Source organism: Anomaloglossus baeobatrachus, chromosome 2 (assembly GCF_048569485.1).
Source record: "Anomaloglossus baeobatrachus isolate aAnoBae1 chromosome 2, aAnoBae1.hap1, whole genome shotgun sequence".
NCBI lineage: Eukaryota > Metazoa > Chordata > Amphibia > Anura > Aromobatidae > Anomaloglossus > Anomaloglossus baeobatrachus.
In genome coordinates this window covers 700566641-700584968 of record NC_134354.1, presented here as the reverse complement: position 1 = coordinate 700584968, position 18328 = coordinate 700566641, and the positions used below count along the sequence as shown (strand labels likewise).

Below are 18328 nucleotides of genomic sequence, written 5' to 3'. Positions count from 1 at the left end.
GTAGGTTTCAAGAATTGGTTCCTCGAGCCCCCGAGCAAGGGTGGATCTGGAAGCTTGCGACTGTTTACGCCGACCAGCGACAAGGACAAAGAGTGCATCCGGGTGGCGCAGGAGCGCCATGCGGGAAGTAGAACCTGAGTGCTCTCACCAGAACCAACAGATGCAAATCTTTCTGAAATTGATGGACTGGACGAGGACACAAAGAAGGTGAGGTGATATCCTGATTGATATGAAAATGGGATACCACCTTAGGGAGAAATTCCGGAACCGGACGCAGAACTACCCTGTCCTGGTGAAGGACCAGGAAGGGAGTTTGTATGAGAGCGTTGCTAGCTCGGAAACTCTCCTAAGAGACGAGACCGTTACTAGAAGGCCACTTCCCGTGAAAAACGGGAAGGGAGACATCCTTCAAAGGCTCGAAAGGCGGCATCTGGAGAGCAATTAGAACCTTGTTCAGATCTCAGGGCTCTAACGGCCGCTTGTACGGAGTGCTGAGAAGACAAACTCCCCGTAGGAACGTGCGTACCTGAGGAAGTCGTCGTTTCTGAAAAAATACAGATAGCGCTGAGACTTGTCCCTAAAGGGAACTGAGCGACAACCCATTTTCCTACCTAGATTGCAGGAAGGAAGGAAACATAGACGATGCAACCGGCCAGGGAGAAACACCCTGCGCCGAGCACCGAGATAAGAACATCTTCCACGTCCTGTGGTCAATCTTGGCGGACGTTGGTATGCTAGCCTGTCTCATGGTGGCAACCACGTCCTGAGGTAATCCTGACGACACTAGGTTCCAGGACTCAATGCCACACCATCCGGTTGAGGGCCGTAGAATTCAAATGGAAGAATGGCCCTTGAGACAGCCAGTCTGATTGGTCTGGTAGTGCCCCCGGTTAGCCTACCGTGAGGCACCACAGAACCGAGTACCACAACATCCTCGGCCAATTTGTAGCGACGAGGATGGCGCGGCCGCAGTCGGTCTTGATCTAGCGCAGTACTCTGGGCAACAATGCCAGAGGTGGCACCTAAGGTAGCTGGAACTGCGACCAATGCTGAACTAAGGCGTTTGCCGCCAGAGCTCGATGATTGTGAAACCGTGCCATGAAGCTGGCACATTGTTGTTGTGCCGTGACGCCATTAGATCGACGTCCGGCCTCTGTCAGCGGCGCCAGATCTCCTGAAACCCGTCCGGGTGAGGAGACCATACTCTTTCGGCCACACCTCAGCGACTTAGGAAGTCAGCTTCCTAGTTTCCACACTTGGGATGTGAATTGTGGATATGGTGGATGCCGTGTCTTCCACCCACATCAGAACCTGCCGGACTTCCTGGAAGGCTTGCCGGTTGCGCGTTCTTCCTTGGTGGTTGATGTATGCCACCGCTGTGGAGCTGTCCGACTGAAGTCGGATATGCTTGCTTTCCAGCCGCTGTTGGAAGGATTGTAGGGCAAGATACACTGCTCTGTGTTCAAGAACATTGATCTGAAGAGTGGACTCTTGCTGAGTCCACGTACCCTGAGCGCTGTAGTGGAGAAAAACTGCTCCCCACCCTGATAGACTCGCGTCTGTCGTAACTATCGCCCAGGACGGGGATAGGAAGGACCTTCTTTTTGACCAAGAGGTGAGAAGAAGCCACCACCGTAGAGATTCCTTGGCCGCCTGAGAAAGAACGACGACTCTGTTGAGGGACGTCGACTCCTCGTCCCATTGGCGGAGAATGTCCCATTGTAGTGGACGCAGTAAAACTGCGCGAAAGGAACTGCCTCCATTGCTACCATCTTACGTAGGAAATGCATGAGGCGTCTCAATGTGTGCGACTGGTTCTTAAAGAAGAGCTTGCAGCCCGTAGTGAATGCTGTTTGTCTAGCGGCAGCTTCACTATCGCTGAGAGAGTAAGAAACTCTATGCCTAGATATGTTATCGATAGGGTCGGGGTCGGATCTGACTTTAAAAAGTTGATGATCCACCCAAAACTCTAGAGAGTCTCCAGCGCAACGTTCGGGCAGTGTTGGCATGTTTCCTAAGAGAGTGCCTTGACAAGTAGATCGTCTAAATACGGGACCACAGAGTGACCCTGAGAGTGCAGGACTGTGACTACTGCTGCCCTGACCTTGGCGAAGACCAGTTGGACTGTCGCTAGCCGGAAGGTAGAGCTACGAACAGAGGGTGTTCGTCTCCTATAACGAAGCGTAGAAACGCTAGTGCTCTGGATCAATCGGCACGTGTGGATAAGCATCCTTGATGCCTAATGATGCTAGGAAATATCCTTGGGACCTTGAGGCGATGACATGGCGGAGGGATTCCATCCGGAACCGCCTGGTGTCCACGAGCTTGCTGAGCATTTTTAGATCCAGAACGGGACGGAACGGCCCGTTGTTATAGGTACCGCAAAGAATTTGGGGTAAAAACCGTGACCTTGTTCCTGAAGAGGAACGGGGGTCAAATTCTGAAGAATCGAGTTGGAGGACGAGAAGTGAGCTCTATCCTGTACCCGTGAGACAGAATGTCTCACACTCAATGGTCATTGACCTATGGCAGCTAAATATCGCCAAGGCGGGAGAGCCTGCTACCGACCGAGGCCGCAAGTCATGAGGAAGCCGCCTTGGAAGCGGGTTTTCAGACTGTCGCTTTTTTGGGCGAGACTGAGCCCGCTAAGAATCTTAGCTCCTCTGATCCTTTTGAGTCCACATTGGACGAGGAAAAATGGGACCTGCCCGAGCCTCGAAAAGGCCGAAAACCCCGACTGCCTCTTGCTCTGTTGGGGTTTGTTGTGTCCGGGCTGAGGAAAGGATGAATCCTTACCCCTGGACTGTTTGATGGTTACATCCAACGCTCACCAAACAGTCGGTCAGCAGAAAAAGGCAACTGGTTAGGCAACCTTTTTTGGAAGCAGAATCTGCCTTCCATTCACTTAACGAGCAGACCAGGCTCTGCTTAAAAACACGGAGTAGCGGAGGCTACCGCCGCACGGTTCGCAGAGTCCAGGACAACCTGAATCGCGTAAGAAACCAATGCAGACATTTGAGAGGTTAAGGATGCCACCTGCGGCACAGATGTACGTGTAACCGTGTCAATCTGTGTAAGACAAGCTGAAATAGCTTGGAGTGCCCCAAGGGAGAGAATGCCGGAGCCAACGGTGCGCCGACAGCCTCATAGATGGCTTTCGACCAGAGATCCATCTGTCTGTCAGTGGCATCTTTGAGTTTGCAGTTCCATCTCCCACTGCAACTATGGATCTAGCTACAAGCCTGGAGATTGGAGGATGCCGCTCGGGACATTGGGTCCAGTCCTTGACCAAGTCAGGGGACAGGGATAACGTGTATCCTAAGCCGTTTGGAGAAGCGCATATCTGGATAAGCGTGGTGTTCCTGGACTGCCTCTCTGAAGGCAGAGTGGTCCAGAAAAATACGTGAAGCTGACTCCTCCACTGGAGGAGCTGTGAGAAATAACCCACATTCTATAGATGGACGCTATAAGATTATTTACTATGGCGTCACAATCAGGTGTATCCAGATTGAGAGCGGTCTCAGGATCAGAATCCTGAGCCGCTACTTCCGCCTCATTACACAGCGAGTCCTTCTGTTAGGACCCTGATGAAACCGAGGCCGCTCATAGCGAGCCCACTTAGGCTGTCTGGGACTGACGTCCGTGCAGAGCCGTGACTCTGGGATGCGTGTGACATTCCCGGAGCTGTTAGTTATTCACACTGAGGGGGGCCATGGATCAATGATTCAACAGTGCCCATATTGTGAGAGACATGTCCGGACTGCTAGGCTTCTAGTATCATAGCCATAGTCTCAGAAAAACTGTCAGTAAATACTGCAGACACCGTCCTCATCCCCTGGCCATTAGTGCATACAATGGGAGTCTATGTACCTGCCGGCCGTATAGCCGTACATGCTGTACCAGCTGTATAGAAAAACATGTGGTTCTGCACCTTTGTTTTACACAGAGAATATGCTGATAACTCCTCCGCATAATCCAGGAGGGTATATACAACGTGCGACCAAACAGTGCAATGTATATAGTACAAGCATATCTATAAGTGCACTTCTGCACTAGTGGGGTTAGCACCACAGGTGCTGCTTAACGCCTGTTACAGCGATTGTGTGACTATCAGAATGCCAGGGTCTTCCACACTTGTCTCTGTATCGTACAGAAACTGACACTAATGGCTGCCGGTGTCCTTGTAGAGAAGGAAGCCGTGGGCGTGCCTGAGAAAGTGCGGGAATCCGGATTCACAGTGCACACAGTGAGAGGGGTGGAGTATGCAAAACATACTCCAGCTCTCAGCTCTGCTCTATGCAGCGTCACGCCCCTACCCTGACTGTCAGGGCTGTGGGCGGTAACGAAGGGAGACTAGGCCCAGAAGCCGGGGACTCGAGTTAACAGCGCGGCCGCCGTAAAAGCGCGGGCCGCGCTGAAGTCCCCGGCGCACCACAAGTGCCAGCCGCGCCGCAGTTCCAGCGGCCGGCGCGACCGATTCATAGAAGTGGCCAGCGTCCCGCCCCTCTCCTGACTGGCAGGTCTGGGGGCGGGAACGAACGGAAGCAGGCCGCAAAAGCCGGGGACTCTAGTTATCAGCGCGGCCGCCGTAAAAGCGCGGGCCGCGCTGAAGTCCCCGGCGCACCACAAGTGCCAGCCGCGCCGCTGCCAGCGGCCGGCGCGACCGATTCCTGGAAGTGGCCAGCGTCCCGCCCCTCTCCTGACTGGCAGGTCTGGGGGCGGGAACGAACGGAAGCAGGCCGCAAAAGCCGGGGACTCTAGTTATCAGCGCGGCCGCCGTAAAAGCGCAGGCCGCGCTGAAGTCCCCGGCGCACTACAAGTGCCAGCCGCGCCGCAGTCCCAGCGGCCGGCGCGACCAATTCCCATAAGTGAGCCTGCTTCAGCAAAGCTGAATGAGGCCATGGCACAGGCGCCGCAGCGCTGATGTCCCCCGGCGCACTACAACACCCAGCATGCTGCGGTGTGAGCGCCAAATGCACGGGGACACAGAGTACCTTGAGGAAGCAGGGCCATGTCCCTGATGTACTCCGCTCCATCCAGCATCTTCTCCAGGGGCTGTAGATGGAGCACGGTCTCAGTGCCTGGAGACCGGTAAATCCCACTTCACCCAGAGCCCTGTAAAAAGGGATGGGGAAGGAATCAGCATGTGGGCTCCTGCCGCCGTACCCGCAATGGGTACCTCAACCTTACAAACACCTCCGACATACAGTGGGGTGAGAAGGGAGCATGCTGGGGACACTATATGTGTCCTCTTTTCTTCCATCCGACATAGTCAGCAGCTGCTGCTGACTAAAAAGTGGAGCTATGCGTGGATGTGTTGCCTCCTTCGCACAAAGCACAAAACTGGTGAGCCAGTGATCCCACTGGGGGTGTATAGCCAGAAGGGGAGGGGCCTTACACTTTTAAGTGTAATACTTTGTGTGGCCTCCAGAGGCAATAGCTATACACCCAATTGTCTGGGTCTCCCAATGGAGCGACAAAGAAAAACCCTTGAATTTGACTTTATTGCCTATAGGTAGTGATGAGCGAGCACTGCCATGCTCGGGTACTCATTTAGAACAGTTGGATGCTTGGACGGGCCCAACTCTCATACTCAAGTATAATGGAAGTCAGCGGGGGAGTCGAGCATTTTTCCAGATTTACCCATTATAATAATAATGTTTTCTTTCTTTAGCGCCAACATATTCCGCAGCGCTTTACAATTCGGAGGGGACATGTACAGACAATATGAGACAATACAAAATAACAAAATTAAGATACCAGGAGGAGTGAGGGCCCTGCTCGTAAGCTACAGTCTATGAGGAAATAGGGGAGGCACAAAAGGTGAATGGGGGGGGGGAGCTTGTTATATATGGTCCTGACATCGATTTAATAATGGATTCAAAACCAGCTGCATGGACCGGTCGCCAGCCAGAATTTATAAGGTACAGAGTGTAAAAAAGCACATGAAGACGAAGGAACCAGAAGATACAGGGGACAAGAAATGGAAGTAAATTTTATGAAGGGCAGAAAGGGACTAGATTAGATACGGGAGGTGAGGTGATAGGCTAGTCTTAAAAAATGCGTTTGTAGGGCCCGCTTAAAGGTGTGGATGTTGGAAATTAATTGGATTGTTCTTGGTAGTGTGTTCCAGAGCATAGGCGCAGCTTGTGAGAAATCTTGAAGACGGGAGTGGGAGGTTCGAATTGTTGAGTATGTCAGTCTTAGGTCATTATAAATGCATACAGGTGCACACTGAAAAAGCCAAAAATGTACAAGGGAAAATATGGCACTGCATTACTGCAAAAGAGAGATATTTAGTTTATGTATTGGCTAATGCATGTAAGCCCGGAACCCAACGGCAAGGTATATCTCTGTAATCCGGGAACCTAACTTAAATGCCACTATCTAGGTTAAAAACATCCGTATCTGGGCAAAATGCCACTACTTAAATATATAAATGCATACAGTTGCACACTGAAAAAGCCATATAGATACTATGTTTTTTCAGTTAGCACCTGTTCACATTTGTTGGATGTGCGAGTCAGTTTTTTGATATTTCTAGTGAGTCTTTTTCTGACTGAGCACTCCGCCCTAAGACCTGGCTGTGTTCATAACCATTGTAGCAGGAGCCTAGCAGCCCATACATAGAGGTTTGTAGTCCAAATAGTGGCATTTTGCCCAGATACGGAATTTTTTTAACCTAGATAGTGGCATTTAAGTTAGGTTCCCGGATTACTGAGATATGCCTTGCCGTTGGTTCCGGGCTTACATGCATTGGCCAACGCATAAACTAAATATCTCTTTTGAAGTAATGCAGTGCTATATTTTCCCTTGTACATTTTTGGCTTTTTCAGTGTGCAACTGTATGCATTTATAGTTACTATGTTTTTTTCAGTTAGCACCTGTTCACATTTGTTGGATGTGCGGGTCAGTTTTTTGATATTTCTAGTGAGTCTTAAGTCATTGACTTTAATTGTACTTAGGTGCTCGAGTCGCACCCATCCGAGCATCCAAGTGCTGGTTACGAGTACCGAGCTCCCAACCATAGTAGTGCTCACGCATCACAAACTTCAGAATATTTTTTTTTTTTTTGCAGTCAATGAATATGTCCACAAGATGGCACCACTCTACTGCATGTTGGTGATGCTCAAAATGATGTACTTGTCTGTAGTGAAAAGTATGGTTAGAAAACATCTGATAGCATGGGAAAAGAATAGAAATTTGGAGATAAATAGAAATATGGCACGGGTGTACAGATTTGCTTGGGAGTTGTATTATGGAACCATGGAGCACGGATCCATGTTATGGTTGTGATCATAAACAGCAGGTCTTCTATATAAACACCCTCAATACACCACTGCAATGTATGCTGCAAAGAATTGTGTTAGGATGTGTTCACACGGTGTCTTTTTACGGAGTTGAAGCGAAAACTCTCCAAAATCCCCCTCAAAAATGCATCAAACTTTAAGAACTTCCAGCAAAAAGACTCTGTGTGAACACACCTGAAGGTCATGTGTATGGGACGTCTTTTACACACCGATGTACCCGCTGAGTTTTTGAAGCAGAAGTGTTTTCCTGTAGCGTCTGTAGGGTGTTTTCTTGGTGGGTTTGCCACCAACAACTTTATTTCTTTGATGTAAATAAACCATTGAGCAGCTTCTAAATGGAAGATGCCTGAAGAATGGTCAGGTCACGTCTTCACATCTTTCGAAGCCTGAATCAGTAAAAAGGAGCTCAAAAGACAGAACGTGCTGCGGAATCGACATGAAAAAGATGTTGTGTGCACATACCCTAAGGGGCCCTCTGCACACTACGACATCGCAAGCCGATGCTGCGATGCCGAGCGCGATAGTGTACCCGCTCCCGTCGCAGCTGCGATATCTTGTGATAGCAGCCGTAGCGAATATTATCGCTACGGCAGCTTCACACGCACTTACCTGCCCTGCGACATCGCTCTGGCCGGTGACCTGCCTCCTTCCTAAGGGGGCGGGTCGTGTGGCGTCACAGCGACGTCACACGGCAAGCGGCCAATAGAAGCAGAGGAGCAGAGATGAGCAGGATGTAAACATCCCGCCCACCTCCTTCCTTCCACATTGCAGACGGGACGCAGGTAAGGCGATGTTCCTCGCTCCTGCGACTTCATACACAGCGATGTGTGGTGCCGCAGGAACGAGGAACAACATCGTTCCGTTGCAGCAGCCAAAATAATGAAAATGAGCGGCACTACACCGATCATACGATACCGACGCTTTTGCGCTTGGTAATCGTAGTTAAAACGATTTACACACTACGATGTCGAGAGCGACGTTGGAAGTGCGTCACTTTCGATTTGACCCCCACCGACATCGCACCTGCGATGTCGTAGTGTGCAAAGGGCCCCTTAGACATTCATTCAAATTAGAAGCGAATTAAGTGATTCATGTACCGTAGAGGCTGGATGGAGGGATGGGGGTCCATGTCTGCCCTCTGTACATGGTGTCCCTGTGTGTAGCAGATCCTGAGAACATATGTCATATTGCCAACTAACCAAAGTTACCCACTGGTTCCTCAGAAGGAGCAAGTAAATGACCACAAAACAGATCACAGTACAGCGAGGGTGTTTTGGGCCAATGTTCCTTCAAAAATCCATCTTCTGGATAATCCATCCCAAAATCCACTTCATAGAACAGTTACCAAAAGGAGCCAATCAGATTCAAGTACTCATTTCTCAAATGCCTTTTTGAAAATGAAAGAAGCACTCCGATTGGTTGTTATGAGCAATTCCTTTGTTAGGCTCTGTGCGCACTAGTGCGTTTTACCCGCGGATTTACTCGCGGATTTGCTGCAGAAATTTCTTGAGAAATGTCTGCAATCTTTGTGCAGACATTTCCCAGCAAATCCTATGAGAAAAAAAAAAAATAGCTGTGCGCACGCTGCGGATTTTTCTCAAGAAATTTCCTTGAGAAGATTTTCTTGAGAAAATTTCTTGAGAAAATGAGCATGTCAATTCTTTTCCGCAGGTACCCTGCGGATTTCTGCAGTACAGCCTGCAAAATCCGCAGGGAACAACCTGCGGGAAAATCGCGGCTAATCCGTGGCAAATCCGCATGCGGATTTACCGCAGATTTTTTCTGGAGGTCCGGAAATCTTCCACTCCCAGAAGTTTCTCAAGAAATTTTCTAGAGAAACTTCACATTTCTAGTGCGCACAAAGCCTAATGGTCTGGATAAATCTCAGAGGATTTATATAAACCATGGCTGCTTCTGAGGATCAGAGACAAATGCTGAATATTGAATAGATTCCTGTGTAGGACAGTGCGTTCTAATAACATGGAGGCGGATTAGTAGCGATTTCACAGAGAATATATCATTGATCACATTGTATTGACGAGAGGAATCAATACATAATCACTAAAGAATTAGGTCTCAAAAATAACCGGAGCTGCCGTCACCTTCAATAATGAGGACAAACAAACACATGACCACAGATTGATGTCATGCACTCCGCACCTCATTACTCAGGGCCGCCCCACAGCCACAGCTCAGCTTTAATTAGAGCAATCTGCCAGCATCATGTCCGTGGTACTGCGATATTACTGATATCGACCAGAGCCCTGTGAACCTCCGCTTACCTGCGGTATCCCAGGTACCTCTCCTGATGAACCCCATTACAATTTGCCTTAAGCTTGTCCATTTTCATTTTTTGTTATTTTAGGGCTAACAATACTTCAAATATATCAAAAAGACTGACCCGCACATCCAACAGGTGTGAACAGGTGCCAGCTGAAAACAATACTTCAGTTATAACACAAGACATCATACCCTCATCAGCATAGAAATTGCACCTCAAGAAGGAAAAGTCATGGAGTTTTGGATAAATAGAAATGTTACAGCACTACTTTGTTTCTTTTTATTTCACCGCTGGAGTGGTGCTTTAAATGTAAGCCCCCAGCCCCGTCTTATACTCACCCACTGGTGGCTTCAACGTTTTCCAGCGTCCCTCCAGTAGGTCTCCAGCGATTTGTGATTTACCGGCAAGCTCTGGTGTTTCATGGAGCACACCGGAAGTCACAACTGAATACAAGTCTATGAGAGGCTCGTTCAGGCTTCATTTTTACTCTCATAGACTTGTATTGAGCACTTCTGACTTAACTTCTGACTTCAAGCCAGTCAGAAATTACAGGAACAAGATTGTGCTGCAGGACTGAAGCAAAGCTGTAAAAAGATGAAGGCGCCGGACCGGGTCTCAGGAAAAAAAAATCGCAGCGTGCTGCAATTGTCTGTGAGTCTCAGATCACTCGCACCCATACAAGTCTATGGGTGCGAGTGAAACATCGGACATCCAAGTGCAGCAAGATATATGCATAGGCAGAAAATGGAGGAGATATAGAGATTACTCTCTCCCTCTCCTTCGCAGCTGGATTACAGATTGGATTACAGTTGTTTGACACTCGGCTCACGTTCACAGCAGAGCGGGAGCCGAGGGTCATTAGCATATTGCATCCAATGCTCTCACATTGCATGGCATACACTAGTGTGACTCCAGCCTAACAATGAGTGGTTACAGCATACCTAGAATGAAGACTATCCGCGGGTAGGACCGGTGTGACATTCCCTTGTGAAGTCCTTTTCCTGGCATTGCTCGTGTGGTCTTCAGACCAGTCTCCGGCTCGCACTGCGTAAAACACAAAACGTGATTCATCTCTGAAGAGAGTACACCTCCATTCCAGCCGCCATAGCCATCTTGCTCTGCACCATGATGGCCTTTAAGAGCGGTGGGTGTGAGGTCAATGAATCGCCTATAGCTGGATGTCTGGCTTGTAGCCTAATTTTGTATATAGTATGTGTAGACACCGTTTGACGCCTTTTTAGCTGATGTTCACCTGCAGTACAAAATGGATGAATCATGGAATCAGGTGCACAGCTATTTCTTCAAAGTGTCCCAGGAGACGATTTTCAACCCGACAACGCCAGTACGCATGCTGCTTGTGCTACTGTGAGCAGCCTGTGTGTCCTAGATGTGATTCCATGGCCTGCAGTATCTCCAGAACGGTCTCCTATAGAACACATGTGCAAAGTCAATTGCAAAGGGAGCTGCCAGCAGCGGATCTTGAAGATTTGCATGGTCAGGTGCATTCAGCATGGTAGAACAGTCCTCAACCGTTAATGAGCTCACTAATAGAAGCCAAGACATGTAAGTGCCTCTATTTCTGCATGTGGTGCTCATACTCTATGCTGAATAAAATTAAGACATTTTGAAAACTGTTTCCATGTTTTCCATAATTTGCAGATCATTAAAATGTCTATCAACTCTGTGACTTTCATAATTCCAAAACGTTTCCTTCTTAATGTTGCAATTTTAATGATGAGGAGCATATAAAAGACTCATATGGAATTTTGCTGCATTTATATATTTTGACATACAAAATTATAAATATGGTCTACCGTATAATAATTTACTAAGTGACATATATACTAATAAAAACAATGTTAAAATAAACTGCAATGGAGTACACACACTGATAGAGGAGGAAATATATACAAAAAGCGCCAATATGAAGGGGACTGACTGTTCACCGGTGTTATTTGGGACAGTCTGGCCAGATTGCATTAAACCAACAGACTGGAAATTAATTGTCATTTACACACTGCCATCACTTATCAGATGCAGAGTCCATAGTCCATCCTTGTTGTTAAACACAGTAATATTAATCTTTCAATTGCAGACCTCTCAAGTCATGGGGGGTTTCCTCAAGACGTTCCTGATTCCATTGTTCAACCTCAATTTACAGCTAAGATACGTACAGGATTGTTCAGCTGATGACTATTACTCCAAGCCTCCCCATATATAACATGCTTGGTTTGGCTGCCTTAGGCTGCTTTCACACCTCCGGTTTTAGCAGAGGCGGCCAATCCGGCTCTAAAACCTATGCAACGGATCTGGCGACAAAACCGCATCCTTTGCATACGTTTTTAACATGCGGCCCGTCCGGTTTTTGCCGCTTGCGGCAGGCTACTGAGCATGCGCAGTGGAAAAAAAACACATGCGGCGGCCGGATGCAGTTTTTGCCGCAGGTCGCCGCATGCGGCGTCCATAGGCATGCATTGCAAATCGTCCACATCGACCAGATGCGGAGCAATGCGGTTTTTTTTTGCCGGACAAAAAAACGTGCCAGGCAACGTTCCATCCGGCCGCCGCATCGGCTAAATCTGCCGCATGCGGCAAAAAAACGGACGGAACGCAAGCCCATACGGCACTAATGTAAGTCTATGTAAAAAAAACACTACTGGCGGCAAAAAAAAAAAAACGGTTGCGGTTTTTCTGAAAAGCGTCGGATTGTGCTGCACAGGAAAAACCGGATGTGTGAAAGCAGCCTTAAGTGTGCGCATGTTTTTAACAGGAATAGGTGGAAAAAGTCACTTCCTGATCCTTCTTTCTGCTGATGGGAGTCCAGACACCCCCTTACACATTATATGGTCAGCTAGCCCTGTCAACATTTGTTATTTTCTGCAAACATTTGTGTAAAGTACATGGGCACTTTTCACAAGACGATCCCTCTTCCAGCCCCTAAATTCTGCAATCGCTATTGCAGAATTTATCGCAGGGGGGATGCAGGCACTGCTCTTGGCTGTGAGAGCTGGGTCTTGGCTTGGTTAGGTAAGCTGAAGCCCCAGCGGCGTCCATTCCTGTGTGCGATCGCCATGATATACCTATACCTATATCTATGTACCAAGCTTAAAAAGAAAGAAAAAAAAAAGACGTCTCAGGGGAGATCTCATTTATATGTATAAATACATGTGTGGTCAATATAAAGGACTGGCACATGACTCATTCCTTCTAAAGACAATACTAAGGACCAGGGGGCACTCACTGCGAGTGGAAGAAAAGCGATTCCGGCAGCTAAATAGGAAAGGGTTCTTTACAGTTAGAGCAGTCAGACTGCAGAATGCCGACCACAAGAGGTAGTAATGGCAAAGAATAGAACAGCTATTAAAGAAGGGCTTGATGTATTGGTCAGCACAAATGGCACTGTAGATGATACATAATTTAGTGACAAAAAATAATTGGTGGAGAAATATTAAATTTGGTGGACCCAAGTCTTTTTTCAATATATGTAATTATGGAAGATAAAGGGTGGTCCGGGGGATACAAGAAGGCAGTACTATCTGTGCCATCACTACAGAGTAAACAGGAAGTCACGATTACCTGTATTTCTCAGCAAATATAAGGTAACAAGGATACAATAATATATGCACCATTATCACAAGGGGAGAAATTGAGAGGCAATATCACAAATGTTCTCAGAACACATAGGATCAACATGGGCAGTGCCAACTGTGCCCTCACGAGACAAGGATATGTGTATAATTTTACATCCATAATGATGTTTTTTCATCACTAACAAAAAACACAAAAGTTATTGGCCACTTCGCTGTCATGTAGACATTTGACATTCACATGTTATGCGTGTATATATTTAAAGAGCTTATCCAGGAATTTTTTATTTAATTATTTTTTTTTGTACTATAGGCCGAAGAGCTATTTACCTGTTTTTTCTGCCCAGCACCGTTCTCTTCTGAGTCAGAGCCGTCACAAACCGCTCCCACCAGCGATTTTTCAGCTTTCACTGACGTCACGTTAACAGAGCACCTGTTTCTCGTGAGTGTGACAATCAATGCCATGCCAATGTTGGGGCGTGACAACCAATGGCATGAGATCGGTCACTGGTTCCCCGCTGCCTAACTGCGGGGATCTAGCTGTCAATAACCATGATGTCGGCAGTCACGCATGGTCTACAGAGCAGAGTGGAAGATGAAGAGCTGCTCTGTTGTTGGGGTGTGACTGCCAATGCCATGCGAATGATAGCTGGTTCACAGCTGCCTAACTGCGGGGATCCGGCTGTCAATCACTATGATGTCAGCAGTCAAGCATGGTCTACAGAGCAGAGCAGAAGAGGAAGAGCTGCTCTGTTGTTGGGGTGTGACTGCCAATGCCATGCAAATGATAGCTGGTTCACAGCTGCCTAACTGCGGGGATCAGGCTGTCAATCACTATGTCAGCAGTCAAGCATGGTCTACAGAGCAAAGCAGAAGAGGAAGAGCTGCTCTGTTGTTAGGGTGTGACTGCCAATTCCATGCAATTGAAAGATGGTCCCCCGCTGCCTAACTGTGGAGATCCAGCTGTCAATCACTATGATGTCGGCAGTCACGCATGGTCTACAGAACAGAGCGGAAGAGGAAGAGCTGCTCTGTTGTTGGGGTGTGACTGCCAATGCCATGCAATTGATAGATGGTTCCCTGCTGCTTAACTGCGGGGATCCGGCTGTCAATAACCATATCATCAGCAGTCAAGCATTGTCTACAGAGCAGAGCAGAGGAGGAAGAGCTGCTCTGTTGACGTGAAGCAGCGAGTCACCGGCAGAAGCTGTTCACGACTGCTCTTAGCCGGCACTGGGTAGAACAGGCACTTAGTTAACACTTTCCTGCTTCTAAGTTCATAGGACATAGTTAAAAAAAAAAAATACTCCTGGATAACCCTTATGAACAAAGATAACCCATAGAAGGGAACACTATTCATGGAGCGGTGGATAACTGCATTAGAGGAGTTTATTACTTCTAAACAGATACATTAAACTGTATATATTAATGAATACTTACACTATATTTAGCAACTCCCCTGAGCTCAGAGAACTTCATGTAGGATATATCGGCCTTCTTTTTACCACTGTCTATATCCCCAGTATAGATCTGCTTGATGCCAGATCCTTTAATTAGGGGAACACACTCGTCACATGGGCATTTGGTCACAAATATCATACATTGTTCATCAGGTTTAATTTCCTGGCACCTGCAATAGTAATAATATGATAAATGACAATTGACAGACGAACCCTTCATCTCCGACTTATTTCCAGTATTACACATGGTCAAAAGCCCGATGACTGGCATGGTTAGGTTTTAAAATGGTTAATTTCTTAATAACATTTTAGACTTTTCTTATCCTTAATCCTTCTGCTAGTTATTCTGTTATAGACGTAATAAACATTGTTGTGTCTGTAAAAAAAAAAATTCTGGGATATCTTATAATTGGACAAAGAATAATCTTAAAAAATACAGAAATAAACATGATATGCCTCTTGAGCTGTCTGCTGTTCGTGTTCCTCGCCAGTATCAGACGTGATGATATCCTGTATCAGTCACCTGACCGCTGCAGACAATCAATGAACTCAGTGATCATTGGTTTTTGACAGTGAATGGCTGCAGTGGTAAGATGACTGATGGACGAGAAGTCATTATTTTCAGCACCAGTGTTTGAAATACAGTGGAACCTCGGTTTACGAGTAACTTGGTGTGCGAGTATTTCGCTATACGAGCAAAGCTTGCTGTAAATTTGTAACTCAGTTTACGAGCAAGCTGCCGTACGAGCAAATACTTAACGCACACACTTCCGGTTCCATACTTTCACCGCGCTCTGACCCGCTCTTTCAGTCCGCACAAACACACACATATTATGCTCACCTTACCTTCCGTTCCCTCGCCAGCCTCCTGGTTCTTGTAGTTCGCCAGTACAGGATATGTATCGGGTAACCGTCGCGACGATGGAGGAACTTCCGCTGTCAGACGCTTCTCGAAGGCAGCGCGTTGACCAATCAGAGGCAAGCGGCTCCTGCCTTTGACGTCAGCGCGCTGACCAATCAGAGAAAAGAGGCTCCTGCCTTTGACGTCAGCGACCTGGCAGCGGAAACTCCGGCATTGGTCGCGATGGTTACCCGATACACATCCTGTACCAGCGAACTACAAGAACTAGGAGGCCAGAGAGGGAACGGAAGGTAAGGTGAGCATAATATGTGTGTTTGTGTGTGTTTGTGCGTGTGCGCGTGTATGGAATGGCACAATAGGGAACCATGATGGGACATTGAACAAGTTGTGGAACGAATTGTCTGAGCTTGCATTATTTCCTATGGAAAATTTTGCTTTGCTAGACGAGTAACTTGGTTTACAAGCACAGTCCCAGAACGGATTGTTCTCGTAAACCAAGGCTCCACTGTATTCCAATATATGTACCAGCCCATTTCAATAGCTGTTCATATAAAAAGTGGTGATCATGGTGTATAATAGACTTGCCATACTGCAGCCCAATGTATGAGAATGCTGTGCAATTGTTCAAAAATTTAAGGGTTATGTGTCAAAAAAAAATAAAATTACCTGAATGTTATTGCATTCTGTTCTGCATGGATAATATATCGAAATTTCCTGATTTCTCTGTCTTTCTGGTTGTCATCCATATGAGGGAAATCCGCATATTCTGATCCCACAGGGAAAGCATTATATCCACACCCAACGAAGTACATGGCCCCTGTCCCATCACAATCAAATGAACTCTGAAACCAGATAACAAAAAAGACAGGGAATTATATAGAATATTACTTTAATAGGAACCTGTCATTTCAAAAACCACTATTAACCTACAAATATGGAGTTATTCTGCAGGTTAATAGCGTTCTAAAGCTGAGCAGCTGGCGTACTGAACACCCAACTACCGAGAAATGAACTTCATTCCTGCTGGCAGTCTCCAGCTATTAGTCATAGAGGGCGGCTTCAGTCACTGCTCTGTATATATAAGCGGCTATAACCACAGCCCGGCACTGTCTAACAGCCGGCTCTTCAATGCATCAGTACTGGACCAGCTGCTTTGCTTGCCTAGTCCTCCCCTGTTATTTATGCTAATTTTATTATGGAATCGTTATACTTTGTGGCTACAAGGACCTGTGCTGATGTCATACCCATGTGACCAGAAGGGGCAGCGCCTTAACCAACATAGCTGATACAAGGAAGCAATATTATTTTTTTGTTGGCTGAGGCTCCGCACATAGGTATGACATCAGCACAGGTCCTTACGTCACAAAGTAAAACAATTCTATAACAGAATTAGCATAAATAACAGGGGAGGACAGACAGGCAAGGGGGTGGGAATCACTATGAATACCCACCCCAGCTATCAGCTGATCAGCAGCTGCTGTCATTCAAAAAGCTGCGCATTTTACAAACTTTACTTGCATGTGTTTCAAAACCTATACATCCTAGCTAACAACTAAAGATATGTATAGAATCAGCATGATAGTGCCAGTATATAGCACTGGCTTTATAGGAAAATTCTGGTGATTGGTGCGCTTTAAGCAGAACCATAGCTGCTTAAAACAGTAATTGGCACAAAACAATCATTTTGATAATCTTGTACGTAGCCAATTGGCGATTGTTGAATGGCCGTAAATACACCCTTAACACAGTCTACATATCTGTGGGAAACCTGTGTATTGTACTTGTACTGACTATTACAGCCGTGCGGAGACTTGTACTTTATCTAAATAACAGTGTAATAAATCTCATTGGATTGGACTTTGTGATGGAGACATTAACTCCCGAGGATAGGTTTTGGTCAAAGACCAGAAGCCATTTTTCATTCTCAGCATTCCCACATTTTGAACTTTTTTATTTAACATGTATTACACCATGTGATGCCGTGGCTTGTAGGATAAGTTATATTTTTTCTTAAGCACCTCACATTTATTTTACATTACATTTCCCATTTAGATCAGCTTTTAATGTACAATTTATGGGGAAAAAAATAAATAGTTCTGACACTTTTCTCAATCCACGTTCATGAGAGCACGCTGAAATGACATCTGCAAAGACAACACATCAGGATACAGCTAATGTCGTGTCTCCAAGGCCAAATTCACACACCACTTTTTTTCTTGCATAAAAAAAAATAGATTAATTTTCATCAGTTTGCTGGATCCGATTTTTACTAGTTTTTCGTCCGTGTGTCTGTTTTCATGCCATGTGTCCTTTGTTTTTTTCATTGCTTCTCCTAGTCAATAAGTCAGTGAGAACAAACAGATTGTAAAAGAAAAAAAAATGGCAGATGAAAAGGCTCACAGGCTATGATTGGTACATGTTCTACACCCCCCCCCCCAGCAAAAAAAAAAAATCTTACGGCTAGGGCACATACTTGGACATGTGTATGTGCCCTAAGTCCATATCACTGTTAACCTCATATCTAATCACTTAAAGGGAATCTGTCAGCAGGTTTTTGCTACCTCAGCTGAGAGCAGCATGCTGTAAGCAAAGACATCCTGAATCCAATGATGTATCACTTAGATTATTGGGTGCAGCCATTCTGACAGAATCTGAAGTTTTATATTTAGCAATGTAACAGAGCTGGGAGAGCTGGCCTACCCACACCTATAGAGATTGTACATTGATAGTGAGTTGTCTATCACAGTAAGGGGCGTGCTGAAATGCCCTGCTTGTGACATTGCTGGGACTACAATGAGAAGTGTCCTGCTGGTTAAACAAATACTCCA

General features: G+C 46.5%; 1 protein-coding gene across 1 annotated transcript in view; it reads right to left on the bottom strand.

Annotated features, from left to right (window-relative positions):
• The window catches only part of CDADC1 (cytidine and dCMP deaminase domain containing 1), a 66155-nt gene that overhangs the window by 10286 nt on the left and 37541 nt on the right, over nucleotides 1–18328 (bottom strand). The window contains exons 6-7 of the mRNA XM_075337272.1: nucleotides 16167–16342; nucleotides 14619–14808 (exon numbers count right to left, since the gene is read on the bottom strand). Of these exons, the coding sequence (XP_075193387.1) occupies nucleotides 14619–14808; nucleotides 16167–16342 (366 nt within the window). The remainder of the gene's footprint in view (nucleotides 1–14618; nucleotides 14809–16166; nucleotides 16343–18328) is intronic.